This window comes from Pieris napi, chromosome 21 (genome assembly GCF_905475465.1).
Source record: "Pieris napi chromosome 21, ilPieNapi1.2, whole genome shotgun sequence".
NCBI lineage: Eukaryota > Metazoa > Arthropoda > Insecta > Lepidoptera > Pieridae > Pieris > Pieris napi.
This window is the reverse complement of record NC_062254.1, coordinates 1,989,819-2,010,622: the sequence shown is the minus strand read 5'-3', so window position 1 is coordinate 2,010,622 and position 20,804 is coordinate 1,989,819. Positions and strand designations below refer to the sequence as shown.

Below are 20,804 nucleotides of genomic sequence, written 5' to 3'. Positions count from 1 at the left end.
ACCTCAGTGAGACGAGAGAGATCACACATGGAAGCCACTAGGCCAACACTGCTCTGTACTAATCTGAATATTTTCTTCGTGCAGTACTTAACCTGTTTTATTAACAATCGGTCCGAAACATTTTCATCTGTTTCATTGTTTAACCAAACCATTTCAATTTAACATTTATTCTTCATAGCCTATTTACGTGGCTTAGTAAATGTTTCGATTGAAAACAATCTAATATATAAAATTCTCATGTCGCGGTGTTTGTGGTTAAACTCCTCCAAAACGGCTCGACCGATTCTCATGAAATTTTATGTGCATATTGGGTATGTCTGAGAATCGGACAACATCAATTTTTCATCCCTTTCCCCAACATCTATTTTTCACCCCCCTAATTATTAAGGGTAGTCCACCCCTAAATTATTATTTTTTTATTATTTTATGATACAGCATTTAAAAATACATACAACCCCTAATTTTCACCCCTCTACGATAAACCCCTATTTTTTATTATAAATGATAAACATGGCAAAACGACGTTTGCTAGATCAGCTAGTAATTAAATATATTTCCTGGTTTTCGGTCATGTAATGCTATATATCAGTTAATAGTAGCAAAATTTCTTAAATTATGACAAAAGTGACCAGGAAAAGTTCATTTCAGTCGTAAAAGGACCGTGGAAATGCGAATGAAAATTTACGAACCCATAAAAACTGTAATTCGGATGCCTTTTATTATACGAGAAGTATAGGATGATGTTAGCCAAATATGAAATTGCTTTTGGGTTTAACGTTTTATGATATACGTGTAACATACATATTGAATTAGATGTTACATACTATGTTCTATATAACATCAAAAATCATTTATTCATATAGGTACACTGTACACATATGAACGTCAATAAAAGAAAAATATATTAAATGTTTCTAATTTGTAGAACGGAAGAGAAGAACTGGCAATAAACTCTCCGCCACTCTTTTTAATCGCTAAGTTTTTTGTTTTACACAATATATATTATTATTAAAGCAGTGTTTGCTTAGCGGCTTCGGCCGGTCGTAGGTTCGATCCCCGGGCTATACAATTGGACTTTCTATGTGCATCTTAAGGTCTTATACGGCTTTTGTTTGATTAGATGTAACACTAATACAACATTTTCTTTAAAAAAATCTTATAACTTTTTTTTATGTTTAGTTCAATTTTGACACAACCATATTTATGTCATGACTAAAGTTTTATTATTATCTATATATACATAACAAATGTGTCCAAAAGGCATCTCACTTATTGAGAACTGTATTAAATGCCTGTGACTTATAAAATCTCTTCATGAACTAAATATAAGTTATCTCTAATGAATGATTGTCTAACGAACCGTGAGCAACGAAATTAATGCCCAATTATATGAAGTATGTTTAATGGCCCTTTGATTATATGATTTTATCTTTAACTAGCTGGCCTGGCGAACATCGTACCGCCTAACAGTCGATTTTATATTTTTTTTAAATACTTATTCTGCTATTCGGGACACCGGTCTAGCTAGTAAGATAAAAAAAAGAAAGTTGATAAGACAACAAATACATTATGTCAAAAATAAAAATTTACCTTCCCGGAACCCCTCCACTAACACTTGATTTATGATATGGTATTAAAGTTCAAATTGACTTTTAAGTATTATTACGAATATTTTGTATGGGATTATAGAAAAGTGTTCTCTCCGTAAGAACCATCCTTGTATTTCAAGGAATATTATAAAAAAAGAATTGGCCAAATTGGTCCTGGCGTTGTTGTTGTTGTTGGCGCTTACCAACACACTTTGCGATTCATTTTTATATTATAGATAATATATAACTTAAAACAATATTAAGGTAAATAAATCATTTAAACCTTACTATATAAAGTTCTCGAGCTAAGTATCTGTACGAACGCGATAAACTCAAAAACTGTTTAAACTGAACAGTTTTCACGAAAAGATAGGTTTCAAAGGAAGGTTTTATGTAAATTGACTTAAATATAACTGAAGCGATTGCATGAATTCTTACCTAAGTACACGCAATCCGACCGCATAAAATGCAGGCGTAATATGTGTTTTTAAATGTGTCATTAAAATAAAAGTATTATTGAAAGAGCCATAAAGTACGTAGTTGTAATTTGGAACAGACTTTCTCCGACACTTTCTAAAGCAGAATGAGTATGGCATTTGCATTATAGAGGAACAATGACATCTTGAGGCCATGTCAAAACCAATTATGTCTCGAACGCAAACAAAACTTTGTAATATGTCAAACGAATGATCTTTTGATGAGAAGCAAAAATGGAACAGAATCGTAACGGAGTGGTATCCACGCAGTCGTAAACGATAGATGATAAGATAGCGGGTCCAATGTGGATTCGAACCGCTGCAGAACACCAAGACTGGGAAAGTTTAGAGGCCTTTGTCGAAGGACAAGCTTTTAATACATAAATAATAATAATTTGTATGTATAGGAACTAAATAATATATAACTTTAGGAACATTTACATTATATTTAGCATCTAAGCTAAACAGTTAAATCATCGGACGTCGAGAATACGAAATACCACTCGTATCACCTCAAAATCCGTCGTTCCACAACTGAGCGTTTTTTAATATGAAACCATCTGCCCACTTAAGTATGGTACGAATGGGTTGTTTAAGAATAGAGTGTACCAATTTTTAAAAGACCGGCAACGCACTTGCGAGCCCTCTGGCTATGTGACTGTTTATCACTTAACATTAAAAAAAGCGTTAAAGGGTTTTTTTACTTAAAAACATTAAAAATCGGCAACATTGAAAATCTGAAGTGGAATCATTTTGCTATTACGTATCTTAAAGAGCTTTCTATAAAGACTCAATTCTGCGATTCAATTGTCATAGCGATCTGTAAACAGCCGAGTCACGCACAAGTTCAAGGCCGGATTCAGACGGGATAAGATCCCGAGGGCTTGACTTGTTAGTAAACAAACACTTTTTGTGTTGACAAAGAATGTGTATAAACATCGTATACTAAATCCGGATAAAATAGCTTGGTTTCATCGCTTAAACCGGGTATGTCAACTTTTATAACCGGGCATAGGGATCTCAGACTGTCTGGGTTATTTTCTGCAGGATTTAATATAAAAGCGAGTGAAAGCTGTTGCTTTTATGAATTGCTGTTCCATTGTGTCATTTAGATGCAACTTAGATAAAGAATTTGACAATGATGGTAATGCTTTTTTAAATTAGAACACAATTATTACTACTAAAATCATTGTCTCTTGGCCTAATGGTTATCTTACATAGTGTAATTTTACTTAATACTCGGAACAAACGCAGGCTGCAATTTCCCCGTACTAGACTATCTAAATAGTCAGTGCAGTTAGTAACTCTTTTTTGGGAAAAGGGATACTCTTCTTTAATAAAATCCCAGAGGCTCTTTTATCTCTGCCTTTTAATAAATTTAAGAAATGTATTAAATAAGTGTAAAAAGGCTTACTATAAAGTTAACGATTATCTAGTTGATAAAAGGGCCTGGGACTAGTGCTAGACAGGCTACTTCTAAATAATTTGCGATATTTGTTTTAAAATAAGTGTTGTTTGGTGATTTGCTATTTTAAAAGAGTACCGAGAGTTTTTTACGCCGGCTTTTTCTCTCGTCTTCTTGGCCGATGAGTAGGGATGTCTACCGATTCAAATTTAATGACGTGGAATAAGTGATACCTGTATCTTATGTTCCATAATAAACATATTTTGTTTTATTTTAGTGTACATTCCGTCCTAGGTACGATTTCCAACAAGAATTTTTGACATCTAACACTATCCGCATTCCCCTTGCTCCTTTAAAACTTCAAACTACAGTGTAAATGTAATTCTTGATATATTTTTGAACCATGACTGCTTTATTATACTCATCTGTGTAATTAAAAAAGGACAAACATATTCATAAGCTCTCCGTTTGTCACACGTTCACAGAATACTTACACGTATAAAACCGTACGTTAGTGAAAGGAGGTTTTAGTGTTTTCACCACTTTTGATATTACACCGCAATGCATCTTCACGTATTTTCAGTTGAAGTATTACGAGCGAACGCAAATGAATTACTCGGTATTATTACCGTGTATTATTTGTTGTTGTTTCTACTTAGATATTTTTAGTAGCAAATCTAATATATAAAATTCTCGTGTCGCGGTGTTTGTGGTTAAACTCCTCCGAAACGGCTTGACTGATTCTCATGAAATTTTGTGTGTATATTGGGTATGTCTGAGAATCGGACAACATCTATTTTTCATCCCCCTAAATGTTAAGGGTAGTCCACCCCTAAATATTTTATTTTTAGATATTTTTTCTGTTTTTATTTTTTTATGATACAGCATTAAAAAATACATACAACCCCTAACTTTCACCCCTCTACGATCAACCCCTATTTTTTATTATAAATGATATACATGGCAAAACGACGTTTGCCCGGTCAGCTAGTATACTATGAAAAACTACTGGCGCTACTATCTGTGCTTCAGATTTATGCATCTGTGTGTGATATATTGTTTTTTCTAATAGGCAAGTGGGTGACCAGCTCTCTGGCAGTAGTGCCGGTTTTCTTAGGATGTTTTTCTTGATCAAGTCCATTAGTGCACAGCCGGGGTTCGAACTTTCGTAGGTTTCGTCTCAGGGAAGGTGCATGCTGATGCCACTCGGCCAACACTTATGTTTTTTTTAATAATATTAAAAGTATGTGACCGGTGTTTGAAATAGAAACAATATATTCTTGATTTGGTGTTTTTGCCGCATGCATGAATAGAAAAAGGCTCTCCTGTTTTAGATGGTATGGTCGAATAATAAACAAGAAGAAACACACAAAGCGCAACTTATTATCGGAAATTCCACACAAAACAGTAAATATTGGCTTGTAAATTTTACTCATTATTTGTAAATTGTGAGTAATAACAGTCGTTAAGTGATCGATAGTAAACAAACCTGACCTGCCTCAAGATGGGATGAGGCGGGTCACTCAACTCGGACACTGACCTCTGATATTTTTATCTTGAGATTCTCGATAAACTATTCATATAGCACAAAGGGAATTTATTTATTGAGATTGTCATTTGTCACCATGTTTAAATACGCAACGACGCCGACACGTTTGCCAATCACTTGCCTTGTAAAACGTATATCTTATATATAAAATTCTCGTGTCACAATGTTAGTTACCATACTCCGAAACGGCTTGACCGATTTTTATCAAATTTTATATGCATATTCAGTAGGTCTGAGAACCGGCTACTATCTATTTTTCATACCCCTAAGTGATAAGGGTTGTCCACCCCTAACATTTTATTTTTATTTTTTAGACAATTTTTTTCTTTTTTTTATGATACAGCATACAAAAATACATACAACCCCTAATTTTCACCCCTCTACGTTCAACCCCTATTTTAATTATATAGTTAATAAGCTCTTTTATTTAACTAAAAAATGTTTCCTAGAAATAATATACATGGCAAAACAACGTTTGCCGGGTCAGTTAGTATTTATACATATTTCGTTACCTTAAACATACATACAAAAATAAGTTATATAAGTTGTTAAGCAACGAGGCTTTACCGCTAACAAGCAATTTCTTCCAAGCAACCCAAGTATGTAAAAATAAAAAATACCTTGTGCACAAGAGGTGCATAAATATAGAAATATACTAACTAAAACTAAGATATAAAAAATTATAATACAGTACGCTTATAATTGAAATTTAGATAACAATAATTAAAACTTTACACTGTAATAATAACTATCGTAAAAACGTATATTTCTATCAATAGTAAAATAATTGCGTGAATTTTGTTAGTGTTATAGGACTTGGATGTTTAAATAAAAATTGTTTTGTTTACCCATAAACATCTCTTAACTTTAGACATTATTGAAAATAACTTTTTTTTTCACCAATTGACCTAGTCCCATGCTAAGCTGGTGAAGCTTGTGTTATGGGTACTAGGCAACGGATATACATACATATTATAGATAGATAGACATATAAATACATATTTAAACACCCAAGACCTAATTACAACACCAAATGCTCATCACATCGATGTTCATCGATGACTACTGGGATTGTGTATTATTGAATATTTCAAATGCATTTTCTTCGATCTAAATTGTATCGTCGTATGAAGTGCTACCTTCAATAGGGCATACATTTTACGTCTGTTTCATTGAAAAGCTATATCAGCCTATGCCTGGAAGGTGTCGTTTGTCTTTAGTATTTATTTCCTCACGTTTCCCTTCACCATAAGACATATCTAGTCAATAAGTTTATGATCAAAGTTCTAATATTGATCTAATTGTTTCCAGGTCTTGCAAGACATAAAGGTAAATATCGTAGTACTGTCTTTCGAATTCCTTTGCATTTTTATTTTGCACATTTCCGTTGTAGTTGAATTTCAATATGCTTTTTATAGTATCGCTCTGTTTTTCGTATTTTCTTTACATTTCTTTTTGTAAGTAGTTTTATAGTGTTTCGTAATAATAGATTCTAGAATGTTAAGCTTGACTTCCAATAAAGCTGGGGTACTTCGTGAATTCACGAAAATTCTAAATAATTTAGTGAAGTTCAAAATTCTTTAGTTTTGAAGCGAATTTGTTTTGTTTGTGATTTGAATAGTTGTATCTCACATTTATTAAATTAGTATATTAGCTACTTATTTATATTCAAAAGTATGCATAACGTTTCTATAAATATCTGAAGGCTGTATAAAAAGGCTTGTCACATCCGCGAAGGTTCGATACGAGGCTTGGGCGGGCGGCGGTCGATGAACCCGCCCAACGCCCCCTAGCCGCAGTTTCTTCCCCAAATTATCTATTATCGTAATGAATTTTGTAACATAAAACAGATGTTTGTGTAATGACGTGTATCGCCACGTTTTTGAGTAATTCAACCATTCCTTTGATTAATATAAAAGAATATAATAAATCAGTAGCGCTACAACCTTTTTAGGTCTGAGCCTCAGATTTCTGTATCTGTTTCATGATCATTTTTTAATCTAATAGGCATGTAGGTGATCAGCCTCCTGTGCCTGACACACGCTGTTTTCTTGGGTCTAAGGCAAGCCGGTTTTCTCACGATGTTTTCCTTCACAGTTCGAGCAATGTTAAATGCGCACATAGAAAGAAAGTCCAGTAGTTCACAGCCGGGGATCGAAACTACGACCTTCGGATGAAAATCGCACTAGGCTAACACAGTTCTTGTAATAATCATATTAAATATATGTTTTACTCTCTTGCCCATAATCCAAAAGTCTTATACGCCATTTGACTCTATGTTCGATCATATAAGGTTCATTATATTTATATAAAAGATGTATATAAAATTATAAACGTAATTATTCCCACAATTTCTTTGGCGTGATTTTAATCGCGTTTCAACGGAACGAGATTTCACGGTTCGATTCAGGTGATAATTATAAACAAAAGGGGATTTGTTAGAATAACAATCTTTTATTACATTACAAGCATTACGCCAGTACATTTTACTTCCTACTGAGCATTTTGAGAAGGCTACATACTAGATATTTGAAAAGTAAAAAACATTTCAATATATCTATTTTGTTCTCCTTTTACTACAGAACAGGGGGCAATTGGGTAGGAGGGTCACCTGCCTTGCGATTCTGTAACTCACTTTTCGAACTCACACAGCGGTCTAAAAAGGTGGTAGCATGTAGTTTATTGTTTATCAGAATGCCAAATCATAAAATGACTGCTTCACGACTGATTTTAGAGCGACCGATGCGAAAACTGCTGTTTGAGTTCGAAAAGGGAGTTACAGAATCGCAGGGCTGATGTTAAATGATACCCCCCATGAACACTCAATGCCAGATGGCTCGCGATTGCGTTGTCGGCCTTTAAATATTTTTTTAAAATTTATTTTTAAGTTCTAAAACTATAGGTACAAGAAAATATGACATGAAAATTTTACACATACAAATCTATTATATTAGAACATGCTTCTACAAGCTAACAAGGGATAAAATTAAACAAGCAAAATAAAAAATGTGATAATAATATCTCAAACTAAATAGACACTTAAACAACTGAAACTTCAGTAAAACGGGTCTCATATGTATCAGTTTTTTACCGAAAAAGTAGCCTATAAGTTTTTGGTTCTCTACACAAAATTCACTAAAACCAGTTCAGCGGTGTAAGCGTAACAACTATTAAATAATTACCATACATGTATGACATAAGAAAATAATTAAAAACCGTTATGACCAAGGTATTTTTCACCTATCCTTTTTCCTCGCGTCCCTTTTGCCGTTTCTATCTCACTCACAACACAATAGGCTATTTACAAAATATTTTGAGCGACGTTGCCGATTTGACAGCGCGTGAGTCGATGATGTTATCGCGCCATTACAGAGCTTTTTACCGACTGCTTAAAGTGGAGTTGTTATACTAGACTTCGATGTACCAGAACCTGCAATTTTTCTTTCTCCTTTGTAGTGTAATGTATAATTTTATTAAAATTACTAAGTTGTCTATGATACATATTAATTTTATATTTGATAACTTTGTAATGTAAAAAAAAAAAATAAGCTAATATTTATTAGGTACATATTCTTTCGGTACGATATAAAATTCTCGTGTCACAATGTTCGTTCCCATACTCCTCCGAAACGGCTCGACCGATTCTTATGAATTTTTTTATGCATATTCAGTAATTGTGAAAATCGACTACTATCGACCTTTCAACCCCCTAAGTGAAAGGGGTGTCCACCCAAAAAAAAAAAAAATTTTTAGACAATTTTTTTTGTTTTTATTTTTTTACAGTATAAAAAAATATATACCCATACATAATAAAACCCTTAATTTTCAGCCCTCTACGATCAACGTCTATTATTTATTTGTTAATTATGACTTGAACTCTGAGGTTTATATAGAGAAAAGTTTTTATTCCGGAAAACCGAACAGTCTCTGGGAAAGCATAGCAAAATGATCCATGTTGGTATGTACTAAAGAGGTAGGCTAAGTAAAATCATACTAAAGCGGGCCATAGACGGACCGCATGTTGCAGTCAAGACCGACCTGCAATATGCGGTTTGCTCAGGAACTGCTCGAGCGGTCCGTGTATTTCGAATATGAATTTAGTATGGAAACTGCAGATCGCCGTGCGGCGACCGCATATTGCAGTCGGTCTTGACTGCAACACGCGGTCCGTCTATGGCCCGCTTAAGGAGAAACGAAGTTCGCGGGGGCAGCTAGTGTCATTATAAAACTTACTACTTACTAGATCTGCCCATGACCGAGCAGGCTGGTTTCCTTCGCTGGAATACCTTTTCCCCACTTTGGGACATAGGTCATAACACTAACTTAATATTCGCTTCGCTAAACCAATATTTAAGTTCGATTCAAATGAGTAATGTCTATTATAATCATGTTTGCACATGGAAGGTAGATATTTTGAAAACATTGCGTCAAATTAATACCAGTGAACGATGTAATTGAATTTTATTTGATAAACACGCTATTGTCATACGATAATAATATAACATTAGAATCGAATTATTTTATATATATCCCTTAATATCTTTTACAGCTGTCATAAAAACACTCAAATCTGTACAATTCAGCGCAATTCAATATTTTTTGTGTCTTCTGTGAACTAAAGAACTGTGGTATCGACTCCCGGTGGGTGTCTTCCCTTCCTTGTTCAAAGAAAGAGTATACTACTTCCTCGATGCCGGCAACACACCCTAGTGTCCATGGGCTGCGATAACAACCCTTTTTGGTCGTCACGTGGGCTCGTTTGCCCCCTTATACTACAAAAAAAAGACATGTTTTTATTAGACAAGCGTGGTTTCGCATATTTTGGCATTATGCGCGATCTCTTCAAAAACTATTATTTAATTCAATTAATAAAAAACATAATTATGCACCTGCACCTGGGGAGGTCATTCGTTGAGTTTATTGCATACATATAGACGCAAGAAGATTCCTTTTATAATATGTACAGCACACATGAGTAGTATGAGTTAAATGAGGACGTAATTCACATGAGTGTGCGTAAGAGGACGTAATACAAAACAAGGATACGAATGAGAATGGTTAGATGGTTTGGTGATTGTGAAGCGGTTGGCAAGTAGGAGATACAAGGCAACCGTGGATGGTGAAATCGGGTTGGGTAGTCCTTGCCGGACCAACTCCAGAAGGTACTAGAGAAGGGACCAGTTAAAAGTACCCATAATCGACGAGCATGGTGAATATCATCAATATGGATGAAGCGAGAGAGGTATAGGACCGTAGCAGGTGGAGATCCGTGCTCTCTGCCTTCCCCTTCGGGAAAAAGAAATTAAACAAAAGTCACTTTAACCATTTTTATTTTTTTTATATCCGAGGTGGAAATGCATTAGCATCCCCTGCCCTCAAAAGTTGCAGGGGTATGTGGGACTCGACCCACGCCAAAATCTCTGCTATTCAGAGACTGGGTGAGCAATACCCACTAAAGCCCCCTCGAGTAGTTCCTACAAAGCCGCGTTACAGAGGCTCCGGGGTCGCTGTCGCATTCTACCGAGACCTCAACGGCATGTTGCACTCAAAAACCTCCGGTGCAGTATACACTACATAGGAGATGGGCATATCTTCTCCTATTTACTCCCCGTCTTCTACCCCTAGGATTCGAACTACAGCGTTCCCTCTCTCGCTCTGCTGTCTCCTTCTGTAAGATATAAGTTCAAGCCTTAGATGGATTGGAACCCCGACCTCGGAGTGCAGATACCATTGTGTGTCTCTCGGACCCACGCGTCGTTAGAGTCTGGCTAGTGAAAGTTGATACTAAAAAGGGCGGCAAATTTAAAAAATATCAGCATGGCAGCCCTAAAGTAAAAAGGAAAGTTGGAACAACTCACTTTGATACTTTGACATTCATTTTTATTTTACTAGTGGATGCTTGCAATTTTTAGGCTTATAGGTTTTGTCGACATAAGTTTCATCTAAGTAGATTATTGACTTGCCTTCTGCACGTTTCGATGCAATGGTACGCAAAAAGCAGTCTCCATGCAGCTATATCATATCGTTCAATTAATAATGAACGTTCATTTTTGTTTTTCTTAAATTCATAACCGTTGGCTAATAATCTCAAGACTATCTGTAAAAGAACAATAACATTATCTAAAGTAACTAAAACTAATATGTACTTATTTAAAAAAAAATATCAAGAAATTTTGACCGTACTGACTTTAGTGTTGTCATATAAAAAGTTTGCAAAAAAATCCAGTATCTACTTTCGTTAGCCAGACTCTAGTCACTTTAACCTAAGTGATTGGTGAATAATTTGAAAATAATTAATTTATATAAGAAACCTTTGGACTAAATCAACATTTACAAATAATATCCGAATGAAGCATGTTGCAACTTCAAAACGAATTCCGTATTTATTTATGACATAGAAAAAATATTTATTCGATGCAAGGTCGTCTTTTGATCTCTTTGGCATAGAACCAAAACGTAAACGTAACGTGCGTTTCATACGACTTTTAAACTGTATATTTGTTTAATTGTAAGTTTATAACTGTGATGAATTCCTAATAAATCTGAATTTTAGACGAACCCAAAATATAGGTGACATTTTCGTGTTTACAATAAAAATACTAGTAATGTTTTGCTTAAGAAACAGCAAAACATCGGATTAGGTATGAGATAGCACTTAATAATACGACTCATTGGTCTAGTGGTTAGTTACCCCTGACTGCGAATCCATGAGTCCCGGATTCGATCCCCGGCTGAGACGAACATAGATGTGATGAGCATTTGGTGTTGTGCTTAGATCTTGGGTGTTTAAATATGTATTTATATGTCTATCTATTTATAATATGTATGTATATCCGTTGCCTAGTATCCATAACACAAGCTTCACCAGCTTAGCGTGGGACTAGGTCAATTGGTGTGATTGTCTTAAAAAAAAAATGCTTTCTTTAAAATTGATCAGCCCACTACCGAATATATCCAGCTCCGAATAAGTACTATTAAATCCTTTATGATCGCGAAGAATTCGAAATAGTTGTCTCAACAACACAAGAAAATCTCATATAAAAATATTGAAGATAATTTCGTTTACATCAACTTGTAAATTACTTTTATCAATTCCTTATACAAACGTTCTGAAGTAGGTAATATGCAGAATATAATCTTGCTACGAAATTGACGATAAAATTTTATCGCAAAATCTCGGGGATAGGGTAGCCAGGGTTTTGGATTCTTAGATTTAATTTTCTATGAAATTGTATTCTCGTATGAAATCATCGATGTTATTACATTCATGTCTTCCCTTTTTCCGCAAACCAAATCCCAATTCGTTTGAGAACCCTTAACTATATTTGGCAATATAATAATGTCCGATGGAATTTCCGGACAATTATTGACATCTTTATACAAAAACAAGTCAAGTCTCTTTTAGTTTATCATGTGTTAAGTGTCCCACAGATATTTTATTTAAGTATTATATATTATTATTTAATCAGCCTGCTATATTAGTAAAAATTTGACAATCTTGAATTTCCGATTTTCCGAATTGTGCTCGCAAATATTCTTCAATATTACAAACGGTTGGTTACCCTAAGGAAAATGTATGTAAATGTTAGGCAAAGAGGTTCGCAATATTTTAGATACTTTACGACCAATAACGGTGTCTCATTACGGTAATATTATTTTCTTACACAATGAACCAAATGTTTGCTAAACACGACTTTGTCCATCCTAGATAATTTTACGTCAGCATTAAGGGTATCTTTGTTATAAACTTCAATCCCTGTTTGTGACCCATAGACAGGTAAAAAATAAAAAATAAATCCTTTTTCTTAAAAAATAGATGCTGGCTGTTAATAGATATTGCTTTTTATATTGGTATAACATATTTTGTTTAAAATTCGAACGTATTCGAAATAAAGTAACCAACGTAATTAATGAATCATACATAGTCTGTTAAATAAATTAGTGGTAAGTTTTATTAATTATCTATTTAGTGAACTACTAAATTGTTGAAATTTAAATTAAGAATGCTCATTACATATTTTTAGAACGGGACTTGAAAATTTGAAAATCGAATAAAAAACACAACAGCATGCGTAATTTTTTACGCCCTTATTAAGGTCGTGTTAGTGTTGTGTAATCATATCCTCCATTCCCTGTCTTCGGCAAGCCTTAGCGCATGTGACCAAAAAGCAGACTATTACAGAAACTCGGTCATGTATATCATAATTTATTTTGACATTTACAACAACGCGTTGTTTTGTTTGGCAGGTCATGAGTTTTAGAATTAGAATTTGCGTTCTAGCTTACATATTGTTTCTTTTATGATCGTAATTAAATGAAACATTAATTTAACATTGACAGTGTATAACTAATAATGCCCTCAAAGGCCGGAAACTCACCCAATAAAATGGGTGTCTATGGTCCGCGATGACTGCCTTTTTTGGACGGCCCCATAGACTCGTTTGCCCCCCTATTCTATAAAAAAAAACATTCGTAAATTAAAATTAACATTTAGGTACCTGGACTTTAATATAACGTTATTTTATTACTCGTGTCACAGTTAATGAAATGATTATTTAAGAAAATAACGTACCAATTATTAAAAGGCCAGCAACACACTCGCGAGCCTACTGGCATTGAAATCCATGGACTGCGGTACCACTTACATCAGATGATCAGATGAGTTTGCCCTCTGTTCTATAAAAGTACTCGTATACGTATATCAATTCTATGTTAATGTATTGAAAATAAAACTATCCTTTCTCGACCTTCGACTTTCTTTATAGTTCAAGCATGGTCAAGACACTTGCTGAATCAAATCAGTTCCATTTTTAAAATTCGAATTTTAAAAATTTACGCGTGTAAAAATGTATGGTTTGTATAGTTTTGCGTTCGTACAAGTGAGTATCAAATACTCCCGCGTAGTACAAGAATAAATCGCACGATGTGGTCGGCCACGTGTCTCGCTACACACCACAACCGCAAACAAATCTAAAATAGTGGTTCTTACATAACATTAGACAGTTTTTACATATGACATATTAAATATAGAGCAGTGTGACTCTCATCCCCAATCGACTTTCTATGTGCGCATATAACATTCGCTCGAACTGTGAAGGAAATCATCGTTAGGAAACTGGATTGCCTTAGACCCAAAGTCGACGGCGTGTGTCAGGCACATGAGGCTGATTACCTATTTAGACTGGCGTTTTAAGAATTGGTACGCTCTCTTCTTGAAGGACCGTAAGTTAAATTGGTTCGGAAATACTTCAGTGAGCAGCTGGTTCCACATAGTGGTGGTACACGGCAAAAACTGCCTTAAAAACGCTCAGTTGTGGTCCTTTCCAAGTCCATCTTCTTCTTCAGGTGCCAATTTATTGTTAAAGGTTGGTTGTTACGTTCCGCAACCACGACCTCTTCCTTCTTAAGGCCAGTCTCTTGCCTTGAATTTTTCCCATCCAAGTCCATAGTCGTTGCTAAAATTGAGTCGCAAACTCTATTAACGATTTAAACGGATTTAATAAAATTATCTAATATATAAAATTGTCGTGTCGCGGTGTTTGTAGTTAAACTCCTCCGAAACGGCTTGATCGATTCTCATGAAATGTTGTGTGCATGTTGAGTATGTCTAAGAATCGGATAACATCTATTTTTCATCCCCCTAAATGTTAAGGGTAGTCCCTAAATTTTTATTTTTGTATTTTTAGATAAAAAGATTTAAAAAATACATACAACCCCTAATTTTCACCCCTCTACGGTCAACCCCTATTTTTTGCAAAACGACGTTTGCCGGATCAGCTAGTAATTATATACATTACATATTACTACGCCTTCATTGATATACCAAGAAAGTTGTGTCTCCATGACAATGTATAATAAAATCAATAAATTATGAACTTACCGGAAGTTACCAATTGAGTCATAATAGATTCAAATGGAAGGTTACTGATGTCGTAACAATACAAAGTCCTTGGCATCGTTTCATTATTTTTATTAACGATTCGAGGATATCTTTAGTCCAATATCGCTCATATAAAAGAAACAGGTCTAGTGTCTAACGCCCGAACCCAATAACCTATCTCAACCCATTTTTGACCATCTGAGATAGTAATCTTAATCCAAATGTTGTTACAAGTGTGCCAATAACCAATCGACGGATTGTAATAGCCGTCTGTCGATACAAGCTATCCATGGGAGGTCGGATCGGAGTCTGTGGATAGACCTTTGTATGAAAATGACAATTGACGAAAGCTCGATTCCAACAGTTAATTATTTTAACAGATTTTAACTTACACCGGTATAGTTATTATAGTTATAGTTATTTTTTATTTATTTAAATAGTTAAAAAAGCTGTTAATAATGTTATTTGTACGGTTTTATTTACTTTATTTGGTTTACATTGATTATCAAATATTAGTGTAAACTCGGTAAAATGGAACGATAAAGAGCATTTTATACTTTGCCAAAAATGGATTGTCTTCGTAGGGTTTGGTTATTGGGATGCAGATAGGAGATCGATCGACTGTCACGAGATTGTGGATTAATTATTGGTTTCGGGCGTAAGTTGACTATTTACATTATATAACGGAGACCTTGGTAATTCAAAATGAACGCCGCAGCGCACACGACAAAATCCCAAGGCAAAAAAATCTAATGAGTAGTAATATTCAAAGTACCAAGTTAGAGTTATAAAAAACCTATTTGAATATTTGTTTTTTAGTTAATTTATTTTAAAGCGCGGTGAACCTGTCACTTGTCAACCGACGGCTTAAACGTCACCATATTCTAGAGCTAGAAGACCGGCAGTAGCTCTAGACATCAGAAGAGAAGATGCTCCCAATGACAGCAACACATAACAGATTCGCTCAGAGCCTTAAATACATTGCAAATAATCGCAGAAAAAAATATTTTACAGAATAATATAATAAAATCATGGTGTCATGTGGTTTGTATTAATGTAACTTAATAGTAGTCATGTTTAGGAGCGCCACAAATGCATATAAAAGTAGTTTTTCAAATTACTTTTCTAATAATTAACCGGGTAATCCATTTATTAGCCGCAAGGATCTCTCGCCATTGACGTTGTTTGCTCTCGATATACAGAGCTAAACTTTGGGTCTTACGGCTCAACTATGTATTGTCATATCGAAAAAAATGTAGTAAGCCTCTGAATCTAACACTTCTCAAGTAATTATATTTTTCTTTACATCGGCCGTGCAGGTTAGCCATCAATATATTTATAATCCTTTTAGAACATACAATCTAGAAAATTATTTATCCCTTTTTGACAAAGCATATACAAATTTATCAGAAAGAGACAAATGATTACATAATTTAATCCATACATATGAAAAAATGAATAAATAAAACGCGATAAATCAAAAACTACCAAACTGCTTTTTCTATTAGATATATTCCTCAAGCGTGGTTGTATAAATATGTAATATTCGTGTCATGAATAAACAAAATTTAACTCATCTAAAACCATAGTTATTTTAACGTTGATTAATATTTAAAAGCCATAAATTAATGACTATTTCTAACACGTCACAAGAACAAGACTATTAAATTAAACTTGAACAATACCAAGTTTACAGGCCAAGTTGTGTTCCCGACAATGCCTTTGTTTGTGTAATGGCCTTTGTCATCTGAAGCCTTTATTTTTAATTATACTTGTTATAACCAAATATTAATGGTAATACATAACTTTATAGAAGTTATCTAGAAATTTATCGAATCACGGATCCACTTTCAAACAGCTCCAAATTTTTTCTACATATTTTTCATCACTCGGCAATTATTAACCCCATAGATTAATTAAAACATCATTATTTGTGAAATAAATGAAAGAGGGTACAAACTTTTGGCTTTAACCTAACCTAACTTGATCTCAACGCCACTTAGAATTTTAAAAAAACTTACCTAACCTAATGTAATTCTGAACGGAACTGAAACAATATCATTTACATCATGCATGTAATATTATAAGATTTTAAAACTTTTTAAAGGGCCACAGCTATACGCCTCATTATTATGGGGGTACTACATACAAGTTCTGAGTTACTACACTAACACAAAATGGTCTATAGAAACTCATAACTAAACTCAAATAGATAAACTCTTCTTTACTGTTCACAACTGTAAATTATGTTACCTATATGAATTAATTATAAATTGAAGAGAAGTAGGTAACTATTTAAAACATGACATCTCGGTTTCTAGTTATGTTCTAATTAAATTGATGCCAAACTAAAGTTACAATTTGTATTGTATAATAAATATGTTCACAAATATTAAATTACATTGCGTCTATTCCACTTCGTAAAGTAATAAACGCGTTTAAAAATCAGTTTATTGTACAACACGAGTGGGTTACTTAAACCATATTTTTTTTAACTATAGCTTTTAATTAACGAAACATAATCTTATGCAATATATAAGACGGGTTTCCGATGATTTGTAAAGTTCAATATGTTTGCTCATTGTTGCGGCAAAATTTAATAAGATTATTTTACAATAGAAGTGATGTTCATTTGAGCGTGTTCCTTTTATACTATCTTCACCTGCTCTTTAATAAAGTTAACATCAGTATAAGTGAAAATATAATCCAATTATATTTACATTTCCAGCTAATTGTACTTATAAAATCATACATGCGTAAAGTATATATTTTAAAGTTAAAGCTCGTCCATACAATCGATATTCTACATTGTTAATATTTTATCTAGCAATTATCATTTGTGTTAAAAAAACGTGTGTGTACACGCGTTAGAAGTTATACTTCTTTGGCGTAACAGATATAACTCTTTTCAAATTTTTATTCTATGGTTGTAGAAATAGCGACACTAACACTATAAAAAACTAAAATGCTTACTATAGCTAACTTTAGGGTGTCGGTTTTTTGTGACGGTGAGCGCGCGCATCGTAAAAATTTACTCTCTTAATTTTTCCCTAACGCCAAAAATATAACTTCAAAAGTCTAGAATTAAAAGTCAAATGAACGTGAAACCATAAACGTATAGAAACTCATGTATATCAAGAGCACCATATCACTAATATGTTCAGGTCTTTTGTCCACAGAGCTACCGGGGACGCAAGCCCCTGGGCGGTACAGTCGTAGCACCAGTGGGACTCAGTCCGGGCCCCGCAGCACAGTCCCCGGGACCTGCTCCAGCCGCGCCAAGTCCCGCCCCAGCCACCACACCAGCCATGAAGCAGGAGCATCCGAGCCAGCCTATGGTAAGTCTTTTTAAACCCTACAATCAGCAGCAAGGCAGAGGGCTCGCAAGTGCGTTGCCTTTTAAAAATTCTTCTTCTCCTAGTGCCATCTCTTTGTGAAGGTTGGCGATCATCATGCGCTTCTAAATAATGACTTGGTGCTTTGACCAAACCATTGTCTTAGGTTTTTCAAACAAAACGTGCGTCTGCGGCCAGGTCTCCTTCTGCCTTTAAAAACGGCTATGCTCTTTTCTTCAACGTTCCACATAGTGGTGGTTTCATATAGGCTCTTGAAGTATAATCAAAATATTAATTGCTAGTCTTCGGTTTGCAAGTATATCGAGACACAATTTAATTTTAAGCACTGTCATAAATAATTGATAAGAAAAGTATTAATAAATAAATAATATATTATACATAAAAAAATAAGTGGCGCTACAACCTCTTTCTGTCAGATTTCTGAATCTGTTTCATGATCATTTTTTAATCTAATAGGACTAGGTGATCAGCCTCATGTGCCTGACACTCGCCGTTGACTTTTTGGGTCTAAGACATGTCGGTTTCCTTACGATGTTTTTCTACACCGTTCGAGCGAATGTTAAATGCGCACATAGAAAGACAGTCCATTGGTGCACAGCCGGGGATCGAAGTTACGACCTCAGGGATGGGAGTCGCACGATGATACATGCACAGCAAAAAATCAACGTTAAATTGTTTTAACATAATTAGGTTCTCGAAACAAAAATTCAATTAAAATAATAGCGCTGAAGCTCGGAGTATTTAATTTACTGTTGCCCCGTTTAGTGAGTCAATCGAGATTAACAATGTCCTTTGTTTAAATAAGATTAATTTTTATTTTACATTTTATAAACGATTTGTCCTCGTGTTTTCGTAATTTAAAGGATATTCTGTACTATGTTGTCTCGTAAATGTAATTTAAGTTGTAAATGCCACTAAAATGGTTTCTTTATAATGATCATAATGTGACTTTTTGTACATAATTAAATAGTTATTAACTATAACTAATAGGTATTAGTAATACATGCAGCTGAGTTTCATTATCGGACGTCATGGCAGAATACAAAATACCATCCGTTGCACAACTGAGCGTTTTTTAAGGTAGTTTTTGCTGCGCACCACCACACTATGGAACTAGCTGTGCTGAAGTATTTCAGAACCAATTTCACTTAGGGTCCTTCAAGAAAAGAGCGTACCAATTCTGAAAAGGCCGGCACTTGCGAGCCTTCTGGAAATGTGCCCATGGGCGGCAGTATCACTTAACATCAGATGAGCCGCCTGCCCGTTTGCCTCCTATTACACAAAAACTTTTTTTTTGTTTTGTTGTCTAATGGTAACACAACAAAGTCAAAATTTAGCGCTAATTATGACTGTATGTATGTTAAAAAACTAATTAAATTTTGACATACTTTCGCTATGTCGTTATTAATGACTGAGTCTTACCCTAAATGATTATAAAACATTTCTTTTGTTTCGAAGCAAAGTTGCTGGACGTATAACCAACATATCACATGAGTAGCGTGAAATAATAAAATACAATTTTCAAAAGGTGACAAAAAATATTCACTTTAAATTGGAAGCAATAAATTCACCCCGAGCGTACAATATTGCTAAACTTTCCCGTTCTGCACAAATTAAAAATTTCTCAACTTAAACTAACGTTGTTACTGACACATGTTGAAATTTATTCAATTTTTAAATGTTAGCTTTTACTTTGTATACCTGTATCTAACTTGCTAAATCTTTTAAATTGTTTTTTATTTATGTGGAGCTTTTAAAATATTTTTTTTTTTTTCAATGTAAAACATATTTATTATACCAGAAATAAATAGGGACTTAAAGAATATATCAATAAACTCATAAAAGGATTCTGAACACTTCATTGTTATCGCATTATAAACAGCCGCGCTACAACCTTTTAGGTCTGGGCCTCAGATTTCTGTATCTGATCATCATATTTTTAGGCAAGTAGGTAACCCTTCTGTTCCTAACACACGCTATCGAGTTATGATGTTTTCCTTCACCATACCATACGATAGAAATTAACAGTAGGTATTGGTGCACAGCCGGAATTCGAACTTACTACCTCTGGGTTAAAAGCCGCACTCTGAAGCCTCTAGGCCAAGACGACTTCTATATATCTAAAAGTATATGAATAAAATGAACAGAAATGAAACCCATAATCTTGGGTTTGACTCCAGAAGAAACAATAAACACAGAGGGTAGTTATATGAAAGTCTTTTCACGGGATTTTAAACAATAAATTCTTAAAATAAAAGCTAGCTTAATGTATTAACGAATAATTCAGTTTATTATCTCTAAGGTTATGTTATTTTTAATGAATACACTATAAACAACCTAAAAAGTATTTTTACTCTAATACTAACAAGACATCGCAGCATCAGCGAACTCAAAGTAACTAATATGTGAAATTTAGCAATTTAAACTTTCATAATAAGATTACAAGTACAACATATTATACGAAAATTTTTAATTAAACCATCTAAGAACTTGGTATTAAAAAGAACAACGCCGAAGTTATGCATAATTTGCCTGGAACATAATATCGG

General features: G+C 34.2%; 1 protein-coding gene across 15 annotated transcripts in view; it reads left to right on the top strand.

Moving 5' to 3' along the window:
* LOC125060502 (DNA N6-methyl adenine demethylase) overlaps positions 1–20,804 on the top strand; it is a 114,710-nt gene that overhangs the window by 80,402 nt on the left and 13,504 nt on the right. For 5 of the 15 annotated variants that reach the window (XM_047665449.1, XM_047665455.1, XM_047665454.1 and 2 more), the window contains 2 exons: positions 6,331–6,348; positions 18,064–18,237. In XM_047665449.1, coding sequence (XP_047521405.1) covers positions 6,331–6,348; positions 18,064–18,237 — 192 coding nt within the window. The remainder of the gene's footprint in view (positions 1–6,330; positions 6,349–18,063; positions 18,238–20,804) is intronic. The other 10 variants (XM_047665452.1, XM_047665456.1, XM_047665450.1 and 7 more) reach the window with 3 other exon arrangements.